General features: G+C 35.6%; 4 protein-coding genes across 4 annotated transcripts; 3 read left to right on the top strand and 1 right to left on the bottom strand.

Annotated features, from left to right (window-relative positions):
• Positions 1-305: 305 nt before the first annotated feature.
• On the bottom strand, positions 306-2,024 carry LOC110372222 (dynactin subunit 5). Its single transcript, XM_021328810.3, has 4 exons — positions 1,876-2,024; positions 1,613-1,800; positions 1,140-1,251; positions 306-795 (listed from the first exon to the last, which is right to left on the bottom strand). Exons 1-4 carry the CDS (start codon positions 1,921-1,923, stop codon positions 595-597), a joined length of 549 nt encoding a protein of 182 aa, XP_021184485.3. The 5' UTR covers positions 1,924-2,024; the 3' UTR covers positions 306-594.
• A 505-nt stretch (positions 2,025-2,529) lies between these two features.
• On the top strand, positions 2,530-8,398 carry LOC110372215 (uncharacterized). The gene is made up of 10 exons (XM_049838251.2): positions 2,530-2,681; positions 2,758-2,818; positions 3,124-3,247; positions 3,519-3,609; positions 4,280-4,420; positions 4,726-4,830; positions 5,540-5,619; positions 7,407-7,515; positions 7,784-7,922; positions 8,238-8,398. The coding sequence occupies exons 1-10, from the start codon at positions 2,642-2,644 to the stop codon at positions 8,389-8,391; spliced, it is 1,044 nt and encodes a 347-aa protein (XP_049694208.2). The 5' UTR covers positions 2,530-2,641; the 3' UTR covers positions 8,392-8,398.
• Positions 8,399-15,801: 7,403 nt separating this feature from the next.
• LOC110372216 (farnesol dehydrogenase) lies at positions 15,802-16,578 on the top strand. The gene has a single exon (XM_021328798.3). It carries the CDS (start codon positions 15,802-15,804, stop codon positions 16,576-16,578), a length of 777 nt encoding a protein of 258 aa, XP_021184473.3.
• A 466-nt stretch (positions 16,579-17,044) lies between these two features.
• Positions 17,045-17,713, top strand: LOC110372248 (farnesol dehydrogenase). The gene has a single exon (XM_021328839.3). The coding sequence runs from the start codon at positions 17,078-17,080 to the stop codon at positions 17,711-17,713; it is 636 nt and encodes a 211-aa protein (XP_021184514.3). The 5' UTR covers positions 17,045-17,077.
• The last annotated feature ends 338 nt before the right edge of the window (positions 17,714-18,051 follow it).

Here is an 18,051-nt window from a genome sequence, read left to right on the forward strand (position 1 = left end):
TCAGTAAATCCGGAGATATTCTGGAGATAATAGCCCGCCCCAAAACGAAACAAATTTGAAAGAGTACTAGGTGTCGGCTAGAGACGTCGAGGGGTGAAGTTGAGAAAATCAGTTAAGGCAGACCCCACCACCGAGTGGGATATAAAGTAGGAAAGGGGATTTTTGAGGACTACTAGATTATTATCAACTTTTAGATTAAAATTGCAAGTAATATTTTTAAAAGACCAACCAGCAGAAATTGGATTGAGTTGATATGATTACCTTAAAATATTACCCTGTTCAATCAAAATAATAAAACAACAAAATCTTGGAAAATGCTTCTTTTATTGAGAGCTTTAATAGCAAAGCCTTATAAATAAAGTCTTTATTAGTTAATTAATATGCTTTCATATACTTAAACATAACGCTGAAATATAAATAAATATACATCCTCATACAGTTCCCCCCAAAAAACATTACTTCTCTGAAGTTAGCAATTATACACCTTGCACATGAATGTTAGTGTTGTTTATACATGTTTACTATATTGAAGTCACTAGTAGCCAACTTCAGATAAGCAAAGCTACCTGACAGGAACTGATCATCTAATACATTTTATTGTACTGTAGTTGGTAAGAAATGTTGATAATAACTCTTGGTGAACTCCGTCATGAGATCAGGCATCGCTTCAGGTAATGTGGTGATGAGACGAGCTGGACTTCCGGAATATCTAGCAAATGAAGGCACTACAGTCTCAGCTGGGAGCACGGAATTGTCCTCAATCATACAGCAGTCTTTGAGCACGCACCGCCGACCCTGTAATGTGGAAATGTATTTTTTTAATGTAGTGGACCTAAGTGTTTTGGATACAGAATTACAATATCATGCCTATTAAATAAGTCATTACTATCTCCTTCTAATTCTTGCATATAAATCTAGTTTACAAAGGAGTTTTCTTCCAAAGAAGTACATGGTAGCAAAATATTAGCTTCCAAAATATACATTTTATTTTGATTGTAATTGACTTGTTAAAAGGAAGAAGTCCACAGTTCCTTCCAGAAAAAAGTGGCCCAACCTAAATACTTCATTGATTTAAAGGTAAAATAGAATTTTGTCTGAATAGAGTAATATCAAATGAAGTGCATAGTTTTATAACTTACAATAACAACATTCTTTCCGATGTAGACATAGGAGCCAACAACAGCAGCATTCACAACTGTGTTCTCACCAACAAATACATGATCACCCATTTGTAGAGGGAAGAAAGCCACACTGGAAACAAAATTAAATTAATATTAGGTATATGTTATTTTTTTTGTATGTCGTTTGGTATGGTTTCTCAACTCTTTACTTTGTTATAATAATGATAAGCCTATGTACAATAACCCATAAATACTGTTTCAATAACATGTTTGTTGATGAGTAAATTAATGTTTCTTTAAGTTTTCCATTAGTAGGTACATATTTTGTTAGAGTTGTACCTAAGTGAGTCTGTGAGCATAACTTGGTCAGTGGGTTGTCTTAGGGGCGGACTTGTTTATTTTTCTAAAAGAACTGGGCATAAAAAATTTAAACACTATCTACCAAAGTACTTAGCAATACTTTAATAGTTTTATTGTAAAAAAAAACTTACCCTTTACTAAATTTCTTGAAAGGAGGTCGTATAACAGAGCCTTTGCTTATGATACAAAACCTTCCTGTTTTCACATTTGCCAAGTCTCCTCTGATAATGGCATCACTTTGCACTATTACTTTTCCGTGTAATACTATATTTTGAGATCCACAAAGCACTGTTTGTCTGCTAACTTTATTACCTGAAGCCTGAAAGAACAAACGAAATAAGTATTAAATTAAGTCTCATGAACATTCAATTTGCTGTGTGTGAATATTACGTACAGTTTCTACGTATTCGGATTTATTATAATAAGTGTCTTGAAGCTCCATAGTTTTTGAGTAAATATGTGTTTATTGTTTTATTTTAGAAAAATGTAAATGAATATGATTCACGGAAGTGCAATTGTCAGATTGTCACCGTTACGGCTGTCACCATGAAATATGACATTGACATGAATGACTTTTTGTATGTTTACGTAGTTCGCTATGAATCCTGTGTTGAATGTGTATTTGTGAGCTAACTAAAAAGCTAACAACAAACAAATCATTGTAGAAGTAGTGATTTTATAGCGATTGTATTTTTCATTCAATTTTTCTTGTCGCATATTACAAAATTTTCATATTACTGGCACCTATTGCAGAAAAAAGTTATGAAACGCCATTTAATAATTATTATTATTTATGAATAATTTTCTTTTATTTTTCTATCACATATGGCATTGCAATTTTTTTTTCACCAAAAATGGCCAGAGTTTGAATCAAACTTTACTTTGTATATTATTATTTTTGTTATTTTATTTAACTAAGATGACTGAAACCAATTAAAAATACCTTTTTTATTCTATTAATGATTTTAAAAATTATAAATCTTTTAATGGGTTTAATAAAAAGTATTGTTAACAACGGTCATAAAACCACAAACAATTATGAAATTTTAAAAACAAAAATAGAATTGGCGCCAACACAAACTTTTAATTTTAGTTTCATATTTTTTCCGTAAGTGAAAATGTTTAGGGATTGTGTAACCATATAAAAGTACTGAAGCAAAATGGATAGATACGTTATTAGAGAACCGAGGGTCGGAGCAGGTATGGATTAAAATTTGATCATGTTGCCGTAGCCCGTGTCACAACGTTGGCCAAAGAAATAAATATTATTTTTCAGAATATCCGCAGGGAAATCAAATGATAGCGTATTCAGTAAACGGAGGGAGAAATAATATGATGTAAGTAAAGCCGTTTCGCATTGTAGATCTAGTTAAATGTGAGTTACCTGTCTATGAAGGAATACTCACTTAGTCGCAGTAGTTGGGTTCATACGAAACAAGATTATTTTTTTGGAACTTTTAAGGCTGACCCCATTTAAAGGTTATTTTCTCAGTAAATCGAATAGGTAAGTAGGTACCAAAGGTAATATTATTGTACCTAGATATAGATTATAATTGCATTACTAATTAGGTATTTAGGTACTTACTAGGTTTCCCTCTTTTTAATTATTTTTTGAATCTCATATTTTGAATTGCTTATTCAGGCCTCCTGAAAACGTTTACTATAACAGTGGACCTTACACACATCCGTTCCCGAACATGCAGAATGTTTCTACCGCAAATTATGTGGATGTCGCTCAAATGAATACCCCAGTGTTTGGACAAAACGTAAGTATGTAGAAAACTTAATTTTTCTAATTAATAGTTTTATATTTTCTTATTAATGTTGGAAGCTATTTGAGTTATGCTTTTTTCCTGAAGAGTTATCATTTTACGTGGAGTTCGCGCCTTGTAGCTCTACAATGTGAATTCGATTCTGAAAGAACAGTACACACTTAAAACACTGAGAATGTATGAGGCGTCAAATGGCTAAGTTCGGGATTGTAGGTAGGTATGCATAATCATCATCAGATAATAAATTAACATTTACTCCTTTTAGATGTTACCAGGTCAGACTCAAATGATGACGGGAATCGACCCCAGATATTTGGCGAATTATTCTGATAACAGCGCTCAATTTATAGTTACAGGTGAGTTTATAACCTTTTATGTATATTAATCGTACTTAAAAATACGCCTCCGACAGGGTTTTTTAAGATAAACTAAACTGCTTAAAAAAAACTATTCTTTACTTAGGAATATTGATAGACACTTTCCTGCATTCTATGATTCTTAGAATACCTATAGGTACCTAACTAGGACTCTAGCATTGGACTATGGCATTGGATTATAATCCCATCAAATATATTATCACTTAATTCAGTAGGTGATACAAACGTTCAGTATTATAATGACAATGGACAACGTTTATGACTTTCGGTCACGCAACTTGATCATTACGCAGATGTACCTACCTGATTTAGATGTTAAGGCTGATGAGTTTATCACAGTAAACTTTAATACATACGTAAATGTGCATTAATACATTTTAAGAATCCTCGTAAGTACACTGCATATCAAAATATGCCAATCCATTTACCGATTCTTATTTTGAAGGTAAAATTCAATGAGACCATTCATCCAGTCTGATAGGTACCATTAATTTATATTGATTTTTACTTGCCCGATCGAACTATCTTAACAAAAGTTTGCAGTATCCAGGAGCTATAAGCAGTAAAATATCGGTCAGTAGTAGGTACCTAAATCATATTTTTGGTTTGAAGCTTATGATTACAATGTTTAATTCTTATAACTTTCTAGGCCAACAAATGCAAAGGGAACCCCCCGCATCACCTATGAACACAGGATTCGGAGCGAACTATCTAAACACTAACTTTGGGGGCGCAGATAGGAATAAAGCTAAAACTTTTACTCCTCAAGTACTAACAAGTATTAATAGTGGTGAGTTCTCGATTTAGCTGAACTTCAGTCTAGCTGTCAGTCAGGCCACTGGAGCGTTACTTTCAGCTAAAGATTAATTAAATGAAGATTCATTCATTTATATTAGTGGTTTGTCAGACCATTGATCTAGAAGTCTTGGGTCTGATTGTAAGCTCGCATCTTAGTTCTTAAAACATTTTGTTAGTATCATTTGTTATGCTGGAATTGACATCAGATATTCATACTGGACATAGACATAATGGCAATTCGACCGAAATAGGAAGCCATAGGTGTTTGTGTTCTTCTTTAATAAGTTTTTTACATAGCTCCAGAAAGTGCTAAGAATGCTGTCCCGTATGAAGGAACTCCGAAAACATGTTTCCAGCATAAGCAAAATAATTATAAGCTAATGGAGTCAGTTCAGCAGAATGGTAAGGATTTGACTATTTTTTGCTGCTTTTTTTGTTACTAGTATACTGGACGAGCATTTACCATTTAAACCATTTATTTGATACACATACACGTTACATTTACAGGACAACAAATTTTAGTTATTTAGCACCTAACTATGTATAATAACGTTTTACGCGTTTCATCAATTTACTTTAGTTTAATAAGAGTTAAATAATTTTACTTCAGAAATCTCTATCTAAACTTTTCTTCCGTGTGTAATAAGCATACGTGGGGGCACAGATCCACCATACGTTATTCAAGTAGTTGTCGGTTAACTCTTAAAGTTGGCGTATTGAACAAGATCGCGGAACTTCAAACAAAACATGCACACAAAGTAATGAACCCACAAATTGTGCGCTGTCAAACATAAAAGTATTCTTGGCCGACCTGTGCTAAAGCCCCGTAACTCAGTCTAACAAGCTCATTACTCTGTATTTTCGAGAGAAGTAAGTTCTAAAGGGAAACTTCGCGATACTTGGCAGGATACGCGTTTCAAGTTGAGCTCCCAATGGGTTGAGTTCAAAAAGTCTCCCCTATCACCGTAAGAACGTGATTTAATTAAAGACGTGTACCCACTTTGTTTGAAACATACGCCGTGTTCTAGTTGCTAGGCCAGATTTTGCAAAATTGATGCTGATCGTCTGGAAATTAGCTGTAGCGACATGAATATTGCCTTTTCATTTTCAGTAACCCCCAAAAAACCTATGGATGTAGAAGTGAAAAACGAACCGCAACACCAAGTTTTGACAAGAATGGACAAACTTAAGGTAAATGCACACATACATGCTTAAACAGATTTTAATATTCTTGGGACTATTAAATTGTGAACTGAATGTTTAGTTTGGAAAGTACATAGGTACTCGAATAAAGGATAATAATCCTCGCCTACTAATTTTCATAATTCTCTCACGTAATATTTAAGCACAAAGTATCGTCCCCTTTTAAGTCCAACTCTAGTATATCAACACTCCGTACCTTCCCAAGGGTATAATATCCCATTCTACCCAAACCTGTATTTAATCTCGCATTTATAATTCATATAGCAGTTGGATTACATAACTTTACTACAGTTGAGGTAACCGGAACCCAAATATCTCACCTCATTTCATCAAAAGTCAAATATCAATCTCATAAACTTGAGTACCTTCATTTTGTTTGAGCTCCTGTTACACCGAAGTGTGTCAAACAAATACCGAACAATAACAAAGAACCCGACAATTTCAAAACAATAGAAAATGTAAGTTCGCTTTCCTCATTCATGTCAATTTATCATCGCCACATGGCTTGGTAAGGACATCAAATTGCAATACGATATCCAATAAAGTATAAAAAATTGCTCACAAGTGCTCGCTCTATAGGGATAGACTACGTGTAAGAATTTATAGTACTGTTTATTGACTTTTAATATTTTGGGTACCTACTTGTTTTTCTTGTAGACGAGATTTAGCAGACACGTAGAACTGGAAGTGTCTGTATTCCCTTTGGAAAAGGTAATAGTTTTAATAAATGATAGTATTCGCATGTAATGTGATTGTGTGCTGAGTTCTTCATTGCATTCCTCTTAAACTTCTTAGTGGTTGAAATGAGCAACAATTAATTTAATAACATCTGCAACCGTTCTCAATGTAAACCCACGTCACTAAGCTACTGGTCTGACAGACGGCCTCCATCAGAAACTATACAGTCTTGACTTCAGTCATAAAATGAAAACTTAAAGAAATTGCTTGTAATAAAAGTAACAGCGGGCATTTTTCTTCTTTGTCATCTCTGGCCCAGAGGGTCGCATTGTGGGGACAGTGCCCTTGCAATAATAGGGCAGAATGTATTGGGGACATTTCTACATATTTATGCTGGGTTTTACGACGAGAGTTATTTCTTTTGACCCCTAAACTTATTATTTCTTATTACACGTGAGTAGGTAGTTTAATTTTTGGGGCATCTCAATAGTCTGTCAGGTCTAAACTATTTAAAATCCCACAATTTTATTAAGTAAAGTTCAGCTGGGTTCTTTCTTTAAATTCTCAGTTTCCTGAGAGATGCTCCACAGCAATCAGTGGGCAGTTCTTGTCACTGATTTGTTCTAAGTAAATACAGTGAAGTTCATTGCGGGAAGTGTGCCGGTGCGCTCGGCCGATGCAATATCCGTGCCTTTGTCTTTGAAAAAAGTGATTTCTTGAAAATCCCTTTAGGCCGTTCGATTTAGCGTCGCAAAGAGATAAGTAAGGTCTACTATTTCCGGCGCTTTGGCTGTTGTTTTTTGTGCCAGATTATTGTTGGAGGCTTCTTGGAGGGAATTTTGGGATGGTTTAGTCAATTATAATTGGTTGGAGATGTTCTTTTTTCTTCCTTTTACAAAGCGATCAGACAGAACAGCAAATAAAATACCTTTAAATAGACGTTCATTTTTTACCACCCTCAACTGAACAATGTGTGTCTATTTTTACTACAATTCACATAAAATCTTTAGCTACAATCTCTCCCACTCGTAAATAGCTTATGATCGCACATATCTACAGTCTGCGGCGATGTTATAATAATAAACGGTCGCATTCAGGCGCTTCACAAAAGCGGTCCGAGGGCGTTTTCCGGTCCAGTGGAGAAGGTGCTTAAATGGCACAAGGCTTTGCAGGACATCGGCGTTTTTGTATTTTACGAAATAGTTGGTAAGTTTGATTGATGAGATTATGTTATATTTCATTCGTTTGATAAGCTTAATGCTTTGTTGAAGATAAGATGAAGGATAAACGGAGAAGAAAATGTTAGTTGTGGTCCGACAAAAGCTCGGGCTTCAAAATAGATTTCAAATTATCATTCTCCTTTTATCTCTTATGTCATATGTTTTATTATTTGTTATGCAAAGCTAAGCAAAAAGTTTCCAAAATTACATTTTTGTATAGCTTTTCTGTGAAACGAGATAAAAATATTTTTCAGCCAAATGTGTGAGCGTAAGATCTGGAGAGTCTTGTGCTAAGATCCTTGTCATAAGAGACGACAGCGGCCCCGCAATGCAAGTAGTATACTACGAGATAGATTTTCTTCTCGCAGAATTGAAACTCCCCACCACCGTGAGGTAAGATGACACATTGTTTGTAAACACAAAACTAAATTGTTTCCATTTGTACGCTTGTGTGAACTAGGGATGAGATATAATTGAATTGCTACCGTCCTTTGTAGACCTCGATGTAATCCGGGTCTTAATCCCTAGTCGCGGCTTTTAGTGGGGCGATAAACAAACGAATGTTGATAGTTTATTTCGTTGTTTATGCCTTTACCAGATTTAAGTTTTACGAGTATTATGGGGCTTTTTATTGTGGGTTACTTGGGTAAACCAAAGGTAAAACTTATAAAAGATTTTACCAGATTTTCTAGTTCACATAAATTTTAGGGTGATAGGAAGAATGATGCCAGGAACCTGTAGACTTCAAGCATTCAGTGTCCGTCCGGCGACAGGGGATGACGTGGCCACCTTGCAGCGTCGAGCTGCAGTCGCGGCCCACCATGTTGCACGCCTCTGTAAGGAGTATGGAGTCAACCAGTAATTGTTTATGGTTTTGATTGCGTTGATTGTTGAATATATGAAATGTTGGTAATTACCTTACGGTTGGAAATAAAGTATTTTGTTAAAAAATATATATACTTTTTTGATAAGTCTTTCCCTGATTTTAAAAGTCTATAATCTAGGTCTATTTTTTTGTCCAATATTTTCTATTCAATGGAGCAAGTCAATGGACGTAGGTATTTATTGTATGATGCTCGTATCTAACTTGATGAATAATAAATCGTATCCTACATAAGGTGCAGAACATATTTCCCCTATCCTCTGAAACACGAAACCATCACGCCAAATCGTGTTACGTGATATTATCCTGTAAATGCAAACAGAATGTCTACAGAAGCGGTAAGGTTATTATATACAAATCCCATTTTGCTGAAAGTTTGCACCTGCGCAGTTACGGGAACTTTACTACCGTTGTGCGAATGTGATCGTAAAACAAAGATATCCTATGAATTTGTAGTTAATCCCACTGCTCCTTTTATGACGTTATGATGAGCTTTACAAGTCCCCACTCGGTACTTATTTTGAAGAATTTTGGTAGGTTTAGGAGCGTGGGAATTGATAAGGTGCGTTCTAAGCAAGGAGGCGACTTTAAAGACCAAGAAAATTGGATTTCTAGCAGGAGAATCCGATTTTTGTTCCTGGCTTAATTTGAAAATCAAAGGAACCAAATACCTACAAAATATAAAAAAGGCTATTCTTATTCAGGCAAGAAATAATCATAATTTAATTCACCTAAGTACTTGATAGACCAGTGTATGGTAATGAGTCCCAAATTTGGCAGTTTTCCAAGATTCGATAGCACTGTTTACGTAGTTTTCTTCAATAATAAAGCAGCTTAAGTTCACCGAGAGGCGTAGCAAAGCATTTTCGAGTGACATTAAGAAAATACCCACGAGATTGCGGGGCAGATGTCGTTGAGAGTCTGCCAAGAAAAAAGCGCTTATTTCAATTCATTGTAGAATGAAATTCCTAGAATTTGATATAAGTAATGAAGTGGTTCGTTGTTTATTCAGTAACTTTGGAATTGGAACCAAGGATTTTTATTTTATCATCACGTGTATTTCTAGCATATTTTTACAGTAATGCTTGGGGTTATTTTTTGATCATATTTTAACCTACCAATACCAAACCACTCTTACTTTCTCTACTTTCTTACCTACCAAAACTCTTTTTCAAATTAATATTTCAACTGAAAGCTCGGTATGCCAGATAGATATCAGAATTCTCTCGGATTAATTCAGAAGTCACGAGAACTCTTTGAAGTTAATCTAAGTTACTGACTTTACAGAGATGACAATTTTATAGCAGTTTCTTTCTGAAAAAAAAAAACAAGACGAACACAGAAGGATTATTGTGCTATTTTCTTAAAACATACTTTTTAACAGTATGAATGATTTAATTTAACATATCTTAGAATATTTTGCTTTTCAACGTTTCGTGTTTCAATTAACTGTATTCACCAAAATGACTCACATAAAAGTTTCAATAGTTTATTGGAACTTTTCCGTGAAATTTCGCGTAACTAATTGCTTACCAGGCACAAAACTAAACGCAGGCAATTACTGTACATTACAAAACTATTCGACTCAAACCTATTCATTAAGGTGTCTACACACCAAAGCCGCTGATGCCGGCGGCACAGCCCGGCGGCCCAACCCGCCGGCCGTATTTTGTACTATCATGCCGCCGGCTTTCATAGAGTATTTCACAATTACTAGAACACCACATGCCGCGGCAGTCGTGCCGCCGGGCTGTGCCGCCGGGTCAGCGGCTTTGGTGTGTAGACCCCTTTAGGAAGCATTTGTACGAGCTGAAAATTTCATTAACAACCTAAGAACTTTATCTTGACTGAAATTAAGATTTTCCTGTTAACAGTCTATTAACATGCAAATTGCATATTAATTTTAGCAAAATGGACGACGATTAAAAGTTAATATAAAGGATCAAAAGATCGTTTTACAGTGTAATACGGTACTTGGCGAGTGATTAACTAAGGTTTTAAATATATTTATGGAAGGTTAAGTGCACCTGTCTGGTGTACTATAAGGACCTCTTGAAAATTGCGCTCAAGTTTTAATAGAGGTCCTTTATTCATGGGTATTTGGCATAATAGATTTAGTTCTATAATGAATTTTGATGAAATTATAAAGGGGCAATTTTTTTTTATTGAGCAATAATATTTTTCATATATATGTATCTACTGACTTATTTACATAATGTTATACTCGTAGACTCCTCGTAATCTCTTTTGGTATTTGTAAACTTCAGCCCATCTTCATATTACACTAGCTGGTGCCCGCGACTTCGTCTGCGCAGGTTTAGTATTTCGAACAATATGTTTACAAATTGTAGCCTATGTGTTATTCTGATGTATAAGCTATATTATTGTAAAGTTTCATTAAAATCCATTCAGTAGTTTTTGCGTGAAAGAGTAACAAACATCCATACATCCATACATACAAACTTTCGCGTTTACAATATTAGTAGGATTAACAACAGTTTAAACCACCAGTATTCTTTATTCTATACAATTGTCTGTTGTACAAATTGGATAGACACTATAAAGTTTTTATAACTTCGTTTAGTTTAAAGGGCTCTGCTATTGCGGAGAAAATAAACTGTCATTTTCCTACATAGCTGCATTGTAACAAGACAAGTTGCTCGCCAGTCTCAGAAAAGTACAAAGCTCTTATAAAATACCGGAAAAATCCGTCTAGGTGAGTCAGTGGAAAGTTGGGACACAGTGAAATTGTGTACTTTTCAGCGGGATTGCAAACATGCTGTTCCCATTCACAATACAATTTTTGGGGAAGAGATTTCCTAAAAATAGAAGGTATTAAATATACACTATGTGTGTGTGGTTGCCTATCCAGTCTGTCACATTATTTGATAGTATTGGTAAGTCGCTTTTAAGTTATTAGTTTTCGGTTTTAGGCTTCCCCGGGTCTGGGATGTGGTCACATCACATTGAATAGTTTAATGAATATTGTTTTTATATCACAGTTTTTTCCTCGAACAATAATGGGTCATCTCTGACTTATGGCACAAACTATAAAGTTTCAGAGCCCGATTACTCGTCCATGACGCATCTGCTCGACTGGAGCCTAACAACAAGAAAAATAGCGGCGACGCCGTTTTCAATCCGCATTGTCTACATTTATTCAGGAGTTTGCGTTTTGTTTCCAAATTATGTTGTTGTTAGTTGGTTCCTTATTTTTGATAACTTTGTAATGATTGACAGTAAAACTAATTTAATCTAGCAACAAGCAACCATTTTTAGCTAGAATTTGCATAATTAGTTAAATGCCCGTAATTTAAAATTTTACCTACCAGAACCATAAGTACTTAAAAATCTTCAGTTGAAAACTGACAATCACTGTTACTCGAGTATTCACAGTGGTCATTTGAACGTGGAGTAAAACGTTTACCTAAACAGGGTGTTCATTACATCCTACATTTGCGGTCGGCTACTAGGGTTGTTTACACTGTCCAGTGCGTGTCAACAAAGTCTCAACCACGCTTTACTATGTTGCTTTGCTCGCCGTAATTCACTGCCGCGTGATAATTAGAACATTAATAGGTAGAATGTGCAGGTAGTAATTGACGTAATAAAGGTACTTGCGTGTCTGCTTATATAACGTAGCTGTTAGGTACATATGTAATTATAATAATGCATAAATTCAGCTTTAGGTAGGTATATCTGAAAGTGAATCAGCTTCGCATATTTAAATAAAGGCAGGCAGGTGCTTTCAGTACAAGTTCAAAAATAGGTACAGCTGGAATTCATCGTAATTAAGTCCAAATGGGTGGTCTGCAATCATCATTAAACCTCATTTAAAACTACAAAGAGCACGGCTAACAACAGTCGTAATGGGAATGGGCGAGGAGAAGCAATTAAACAGGTCCAGACAAGTTTTGACCCGTCCTTGCGGTGGGTCCCTTCGCGCCTCGGATATAATCAGTGTTGAACTATGTACCATAACCTGAACTTGCCTAGGAAACACTAATTAACGGTGAACTACAAGTTGTTGAAATTCACGGGAGCATTTAAGTTCTCTACCTCTACAGATGTCCACTTCTGTTAAGGTGATTGCTACGTTCTAAGTTATATGGTTAACTTTCGCTGAAGTGGTCAATGTTCTTACTAGATCGTTGCTTGCGCTAGTTGAACTAAGTAGATATATGAGTGGAACATAATTTAATGGAACTTTTATTTTAATTAAAACTGTTATTTCAACCAAAATAATTCTAATAGGTGAATTCCCACAAAGCTATCGTCAATAATTATAGTTAGTTACCACTAATCAGTTTTGAAAATTAATAATAGATAATTAATCAAACGCACATTTCGATGTTATGTGAGTGCCCGTGAGAATCGCCAGTGATACGAATTATTTCCATTAATCCATGCAAATAGTTTGCAATGTTTGTTAAATTATAACTGAAAATGGATTCCGTGACATGTGATGTAGAGCTTTATATTATTGTGTGTTGTTTGCGCAATGTATTTACTTTGGAAGATAGCCATTTAATTGGATAGTTGGATTTAGGCATTAATTAAGCTCATTCTTGTGGTTGACATAGTGGCATGTCTACTTGATAAGCCTATTAGTACCTGCCTAGAAGGCTATCTTACTAAATTGTCTATAAGTTTTGGAGTATTATGTACAAGCTACCGGCGAGACATTTGTAATTCAGAACATACCTACCTAACTTTTACTGCGAACAATTGTTACGTCGTTACTCTTGCTTTTTTTTTACATTTCCCCAACATACTTCCTCAGAAATCCCAAAAGAACACAAAAGCATTACATCAAACCCAAACGATTGAACTAATAAAATGGGCCCTATGTAATAAATTCCGTATCTTTTGACTTAGGTACGTACTGTTTATACAATAGACCGGTATCGCGGGTATCGGCAGGACGGACAACGGTCGACTCTGATTTATGATTGCATATATCGAACATCGTGTGTTTATGTCCCTACTGGCTTATTCTAATGTAAGCGGCAGAGCCAGAGGCTGTGCGAACAAAGTTACTATTTTATAGAAACACAAAAGATTTCATCGATATAACGGCTTTTTTCTGTCAATGTTTAAGTTCATTACAGTTGAAGATAACCAATGCAACTTTTCTAAGTTTGTATGTACTTTCTAAGTATATCTTAGACACCAATGACTGTGTTTCGGATGGCACGTTAAACTGTAGGTCCCGGCTGTCATTGAACATCCTTGGCAGTCGTTACGGGTAGTCAGAAGCCAGTAAGTCTGACACCAGTCTAACCAAGGGGTATCGGGTTGCCCGGGTAACTGGGTTGAGGAGGTCAGATAGGCAGTCGCTTCTTGTAAAGCACTGGTACTCAGCTGAATCCGGTTAGACTGGAAGCCGACCCCAACATGATTGGGAAAAGGCTCGGAGGATGATGATGACAGTTGAAGATATCGTAGACAACACGACATTTTTCTAGCTGTTAATCAGTACAGTCGTCGTAATTTGTCTTCACAGTTTTAATCAACAAAAGTACACATTTCACCTTAGTAGACAACTTGCTAGTGGGACTTCATTTGATAACATTGTCGGTTTAAATTAAAGTAGGGTTAACAGTACAAGAGGACCGCACTTATTGCGGTCTGTGTTCATTACTGTTTGTGGTCGATTCCACATCTGTTATTACTTTTATGTTGGCTGTAGTACTTTATATCGCGTGAATAAGTTTAGTGAGAAACGTTTTGGTTGTTGTTTAAATATTTAAGCAAGGGTTTAGGCCTTAGAGAACCTTAATTGATACAATTGCGCATATTTAAACTGAAAGTACCTGAACATAGTACAATGACCCACTAAGTATTTTATAATAGGTAGATTTTACAGCTGGATGCATAATTTAATTTGATGTAAAACTATTTGAAGTTTAATGAGTAGCAAGTGTTCTAAAAAGATAAACAGTAAAAAGCTCAACAAATACGCTAAAGAAACAAATGACCAAGCTTACGACACAAGATATTTCAATTAAACACGTCACCTGGAAGCTGAAACTCGCTTCAATACCTTCCAACTTAAACGTTATCCGAAAATCTGAGTGTGTAAATATCACAAAATCCTCGCGACTCGCAACCAATCAGCCGTGAGAGATCGCTCTATTTCCTCGAAGTGCATCAATTCACCATCGTAATACGTTCACGCGCGTCCCGTATTACCCGTATGTCATAATGGAACTCCCAACTGATTGGGCGAATTTCTATAGAGGGCAAAAAATGACGATAAATCGCGAACAATTTATTTTACGTCGATTCAGAGATTTAACCCTAAACGCTATTGTAGCATGAACAATGGTGGCTTTTGGTAGTGACGTAAATGGATAAATGAAAATTTGATGTTGCTATTTAATGCTATTAACTAGGCAATGTGAAAAAGGTTTATTGAAAAATTCTATTCGTTGTTGAAATAGTCTGCCATTGCAAACTGTCATTTTAAATGTGTGAGTGGATTTATAATCACACATATTAACCTAAAAAGTCGTGGTGGCCTAGTGGGCAAAGAACCAACCTCTCGAGTATGAGGGCGCGGGTTCGAATCCAGGTCAGGCAAGTACCAATGCAACTTTTCTAAGTTTGTATGTACTTTCTAAGTATATCTTAGGCACCAATGGCTGATAAAAAGGTGAAGGAAAACATCTTGAGGAAACCTGGACTATATAGTCTGAAATCACCAACCCGCATTGAGCAAGCGTGGTGATTAATGCTCAATCCTTCTCCGTGTGAGAGGAGGCCTGTGCCCAGCAGTGGGACGATAAATAGGCTGTAACTAACTATTAACCTACCTACATTATGGCCTTGGAAGTGGTTATGGAAAAATCGAGAGACTTTCTAATATGCAAAGTCAAAGTATAAGTCAAAGGCATATAAAGATAAAACGAATGCAAGTTTAAGAGCATTAAATTATGAAAACCGATCCATAAAATACTCTATCACTGTGGAAACAATTTACCCTCCTATCATATATTATCTATAATAATTTGTATAAAACTGTAACATCAGCCGGGATCAATAGGTTAGATCCAATAACCTGTTAGAGAGAGGGCCATTTCCCGCGTTTCCATTCAATGGGCAATAGATTCATGCTCGTTCTACGCCATTCGCTCGATGCGTTGAACGTAATTATTATTGCTTTATTTAGTTAGATAATTATATATTTATCTTTCTACAGGTATTTTGATAGTTTAAATTGGTTTGGCCTTTTTATATCAACACGCGAATATACAATTTGGGTCTTATCACAATATGATCCAGGATTATATAACTCTGTAGGTCTGTTATTGATGTCATTCGTCTAGCAAGATTACTTGCAGGTAAAGACTAATTTTTCTAAAGATATTAATTCTTGTTTACAAAATGAAAAATATGGAGTATTGGAAGAATAAAGTGGCTGTCGTTACCGGAGCAGCACATGGGATTGGAGGTCAAATAACTGAAGATCTTGTGAAGATTGGTATGACTGTTATCGGCTTTGAACCTGTTCGGGACAGACTCAATGACATGATGGATAAAATGAATGAATGGGGCAAGTTTGACGGTCAAGTTATACCGTGTAAATGTGACGTTTCTAAAGATGAAGACTTGAAGAATGCTTTTGAAGGCATTGTAGCAACATACGGTGGTGTGGATGTATTGATAAACAATGCAGCTATAGGAAAAGAAGGTTTAATATGCACTGGCGCAATACAAGATTTCAAAAATATTGTGGACACTAATATTTACGGATTGATAAATTGTACAAGATACGCCATAGATTCCATGATGAAGAAAAACGGTTCTGGGCAAATTATCAATGTCAATAGCATATGTGGTCACTATATGCCTCCTTTTGCAGAGCCGAAGATTAATATGTACATAGCTTCAAAGAGAACTATGACAGTTTTGAATACTCTATTGAAGAATGAGTTTAAATCGTTGAATCGTAAGATTAAAGTGACGAGTATATCCCCTGGAATTGTACGTACTGGAATATTTAAGACGGCTGGTATACATTTCCTAAATGAAGAGTTTTTTGATAAGAATCCACATTTGACTACTAAAGATGTGTCGAACGTTGTGCTTATGATCTTAGCAGCTCCTCGGAATATTCAAGTTAATGAAGTTATTTTTCATGCACTGCATGAGCTTTACTAATTATTCCTGATGAATTTTTGAAATGATCATTTACTTGTGAATATTGTTTACATTAGTTACCTACATAAAAATAAGGACCGAGCAATTATTCTACAATAATTTTAAAATCAAAACATACTTTGATTTTCATTGTGCAAATACAATTTGCATTGTGCATACTTGTAAAATTAAGCTGTAATCTTACCAGGAAAACGTTATTTTAAACACAGGATAACATTTCAATGCTTTTTTCTTCACACATTAAATTCTCGTTAGGTTATCAAAACAGCCAATCTACATAATGCGCATTTATTACCTGATAACATATTAAATGTCCCACTTACAGAGGAAACTTATGTTTTATATAGGCTGGTATAACATTTTCAGAGGTATTTGAAGTTTGGCAGTGGTGCAGAGATCCTGGTATAAAATGCAGTGTTGGGTTAACAAAGTGGCGGTCATCACGGATTGTGGAGACGAAGTTGGTTTCGCTGTTTTGGAGCAGCTAGCTAAGGCTGGTATGATTGTAATTGGTTTTAGTAAGAATGAGAAAATTTTGGAAAAAGTTACGGAAAAATTAAATCCTATAATTGCGAACTTTTCTGGCAAAGTGGTTTTGTGTCAATGTAATATATCGGATACGAAGCAACTGGAAGCAGCCTTTGAAAAAATTAATGACACGTATGAAGGAGTGGATGTGCTGATAAACAATGCTTATTGTGACATCGATTGTTTAGTAAACGAGGGTGAATCAAAAGATTTTAAGGAAATTATTGACGTGAACATTAACGCATTGGTTGCTTGTACGAGACTTGCCGCTGGACCCATGATAGCAAGGAAAATTAGAGGCCACATTATAAACATGAATGACTTAGCCTCATACCAGATACCAATAGAATCGAAGAAAACTGTGTACATAGCTACAAAAGCAGCTGTAACATCTGTGAATGAAATACTCCGACATGAATTTCGTTATTTGAAGGCCAACATTAAAGTGACGAATATAGCTTGTGGGAAGCTAGAAGGGATGTCAGATCCAGTACCCGAGGAGCCGAGCCTGCGAGTGAGAGATATTGCTAAGCTGGTGAAACTGATATTGAACACTCCAGAGCAACTGCAAGTTCATGAAGTGTTGTTAGATTCCGTGGTCGAATAAGTGTACCTTTTTCATTGTTTCGTTTAAACTCTATTAATGTGGCATGCTTTCAAAAACAGTTTGCTTATAAAAATCTCCTGTTTAACGAACTTGGCAAATTGTTGAATGGTTGGTTCACCATTAATTCATGCATGCAGTCATGTCAACGGAGTGAAAACAGAAAAAAATGGGAACGTAACCCGTAAATCTTTTTGTTTTCACTCCAAAGGCTGTGGCAGCAAGCACACATTATCTTAATTAAATGGATACAGCATTAGCACTCACTCATTACAGTATTTAGAGTTTTGTAAAAGCATTTGCAAATTCACTCTTGGGAACCTCATTTCATTACGCGATGT

This window comes from Helicoverpa armigera, chromosome 8, assembly GCF_030705265.1.
Source record: "Helicoverpa armigera isolate CAAS_96S chromosome 8, ASM3070526v1, whole genome shotgun sequence".
In the NCBI taxonomy this organism is placed as follows: domain Eukaryota; kingdom Metazoa; phylum Arthropoda; class Insecta; order Lepidoptera; family Noctuidae; genus Helicoverpa; species Helicoverpa armigera.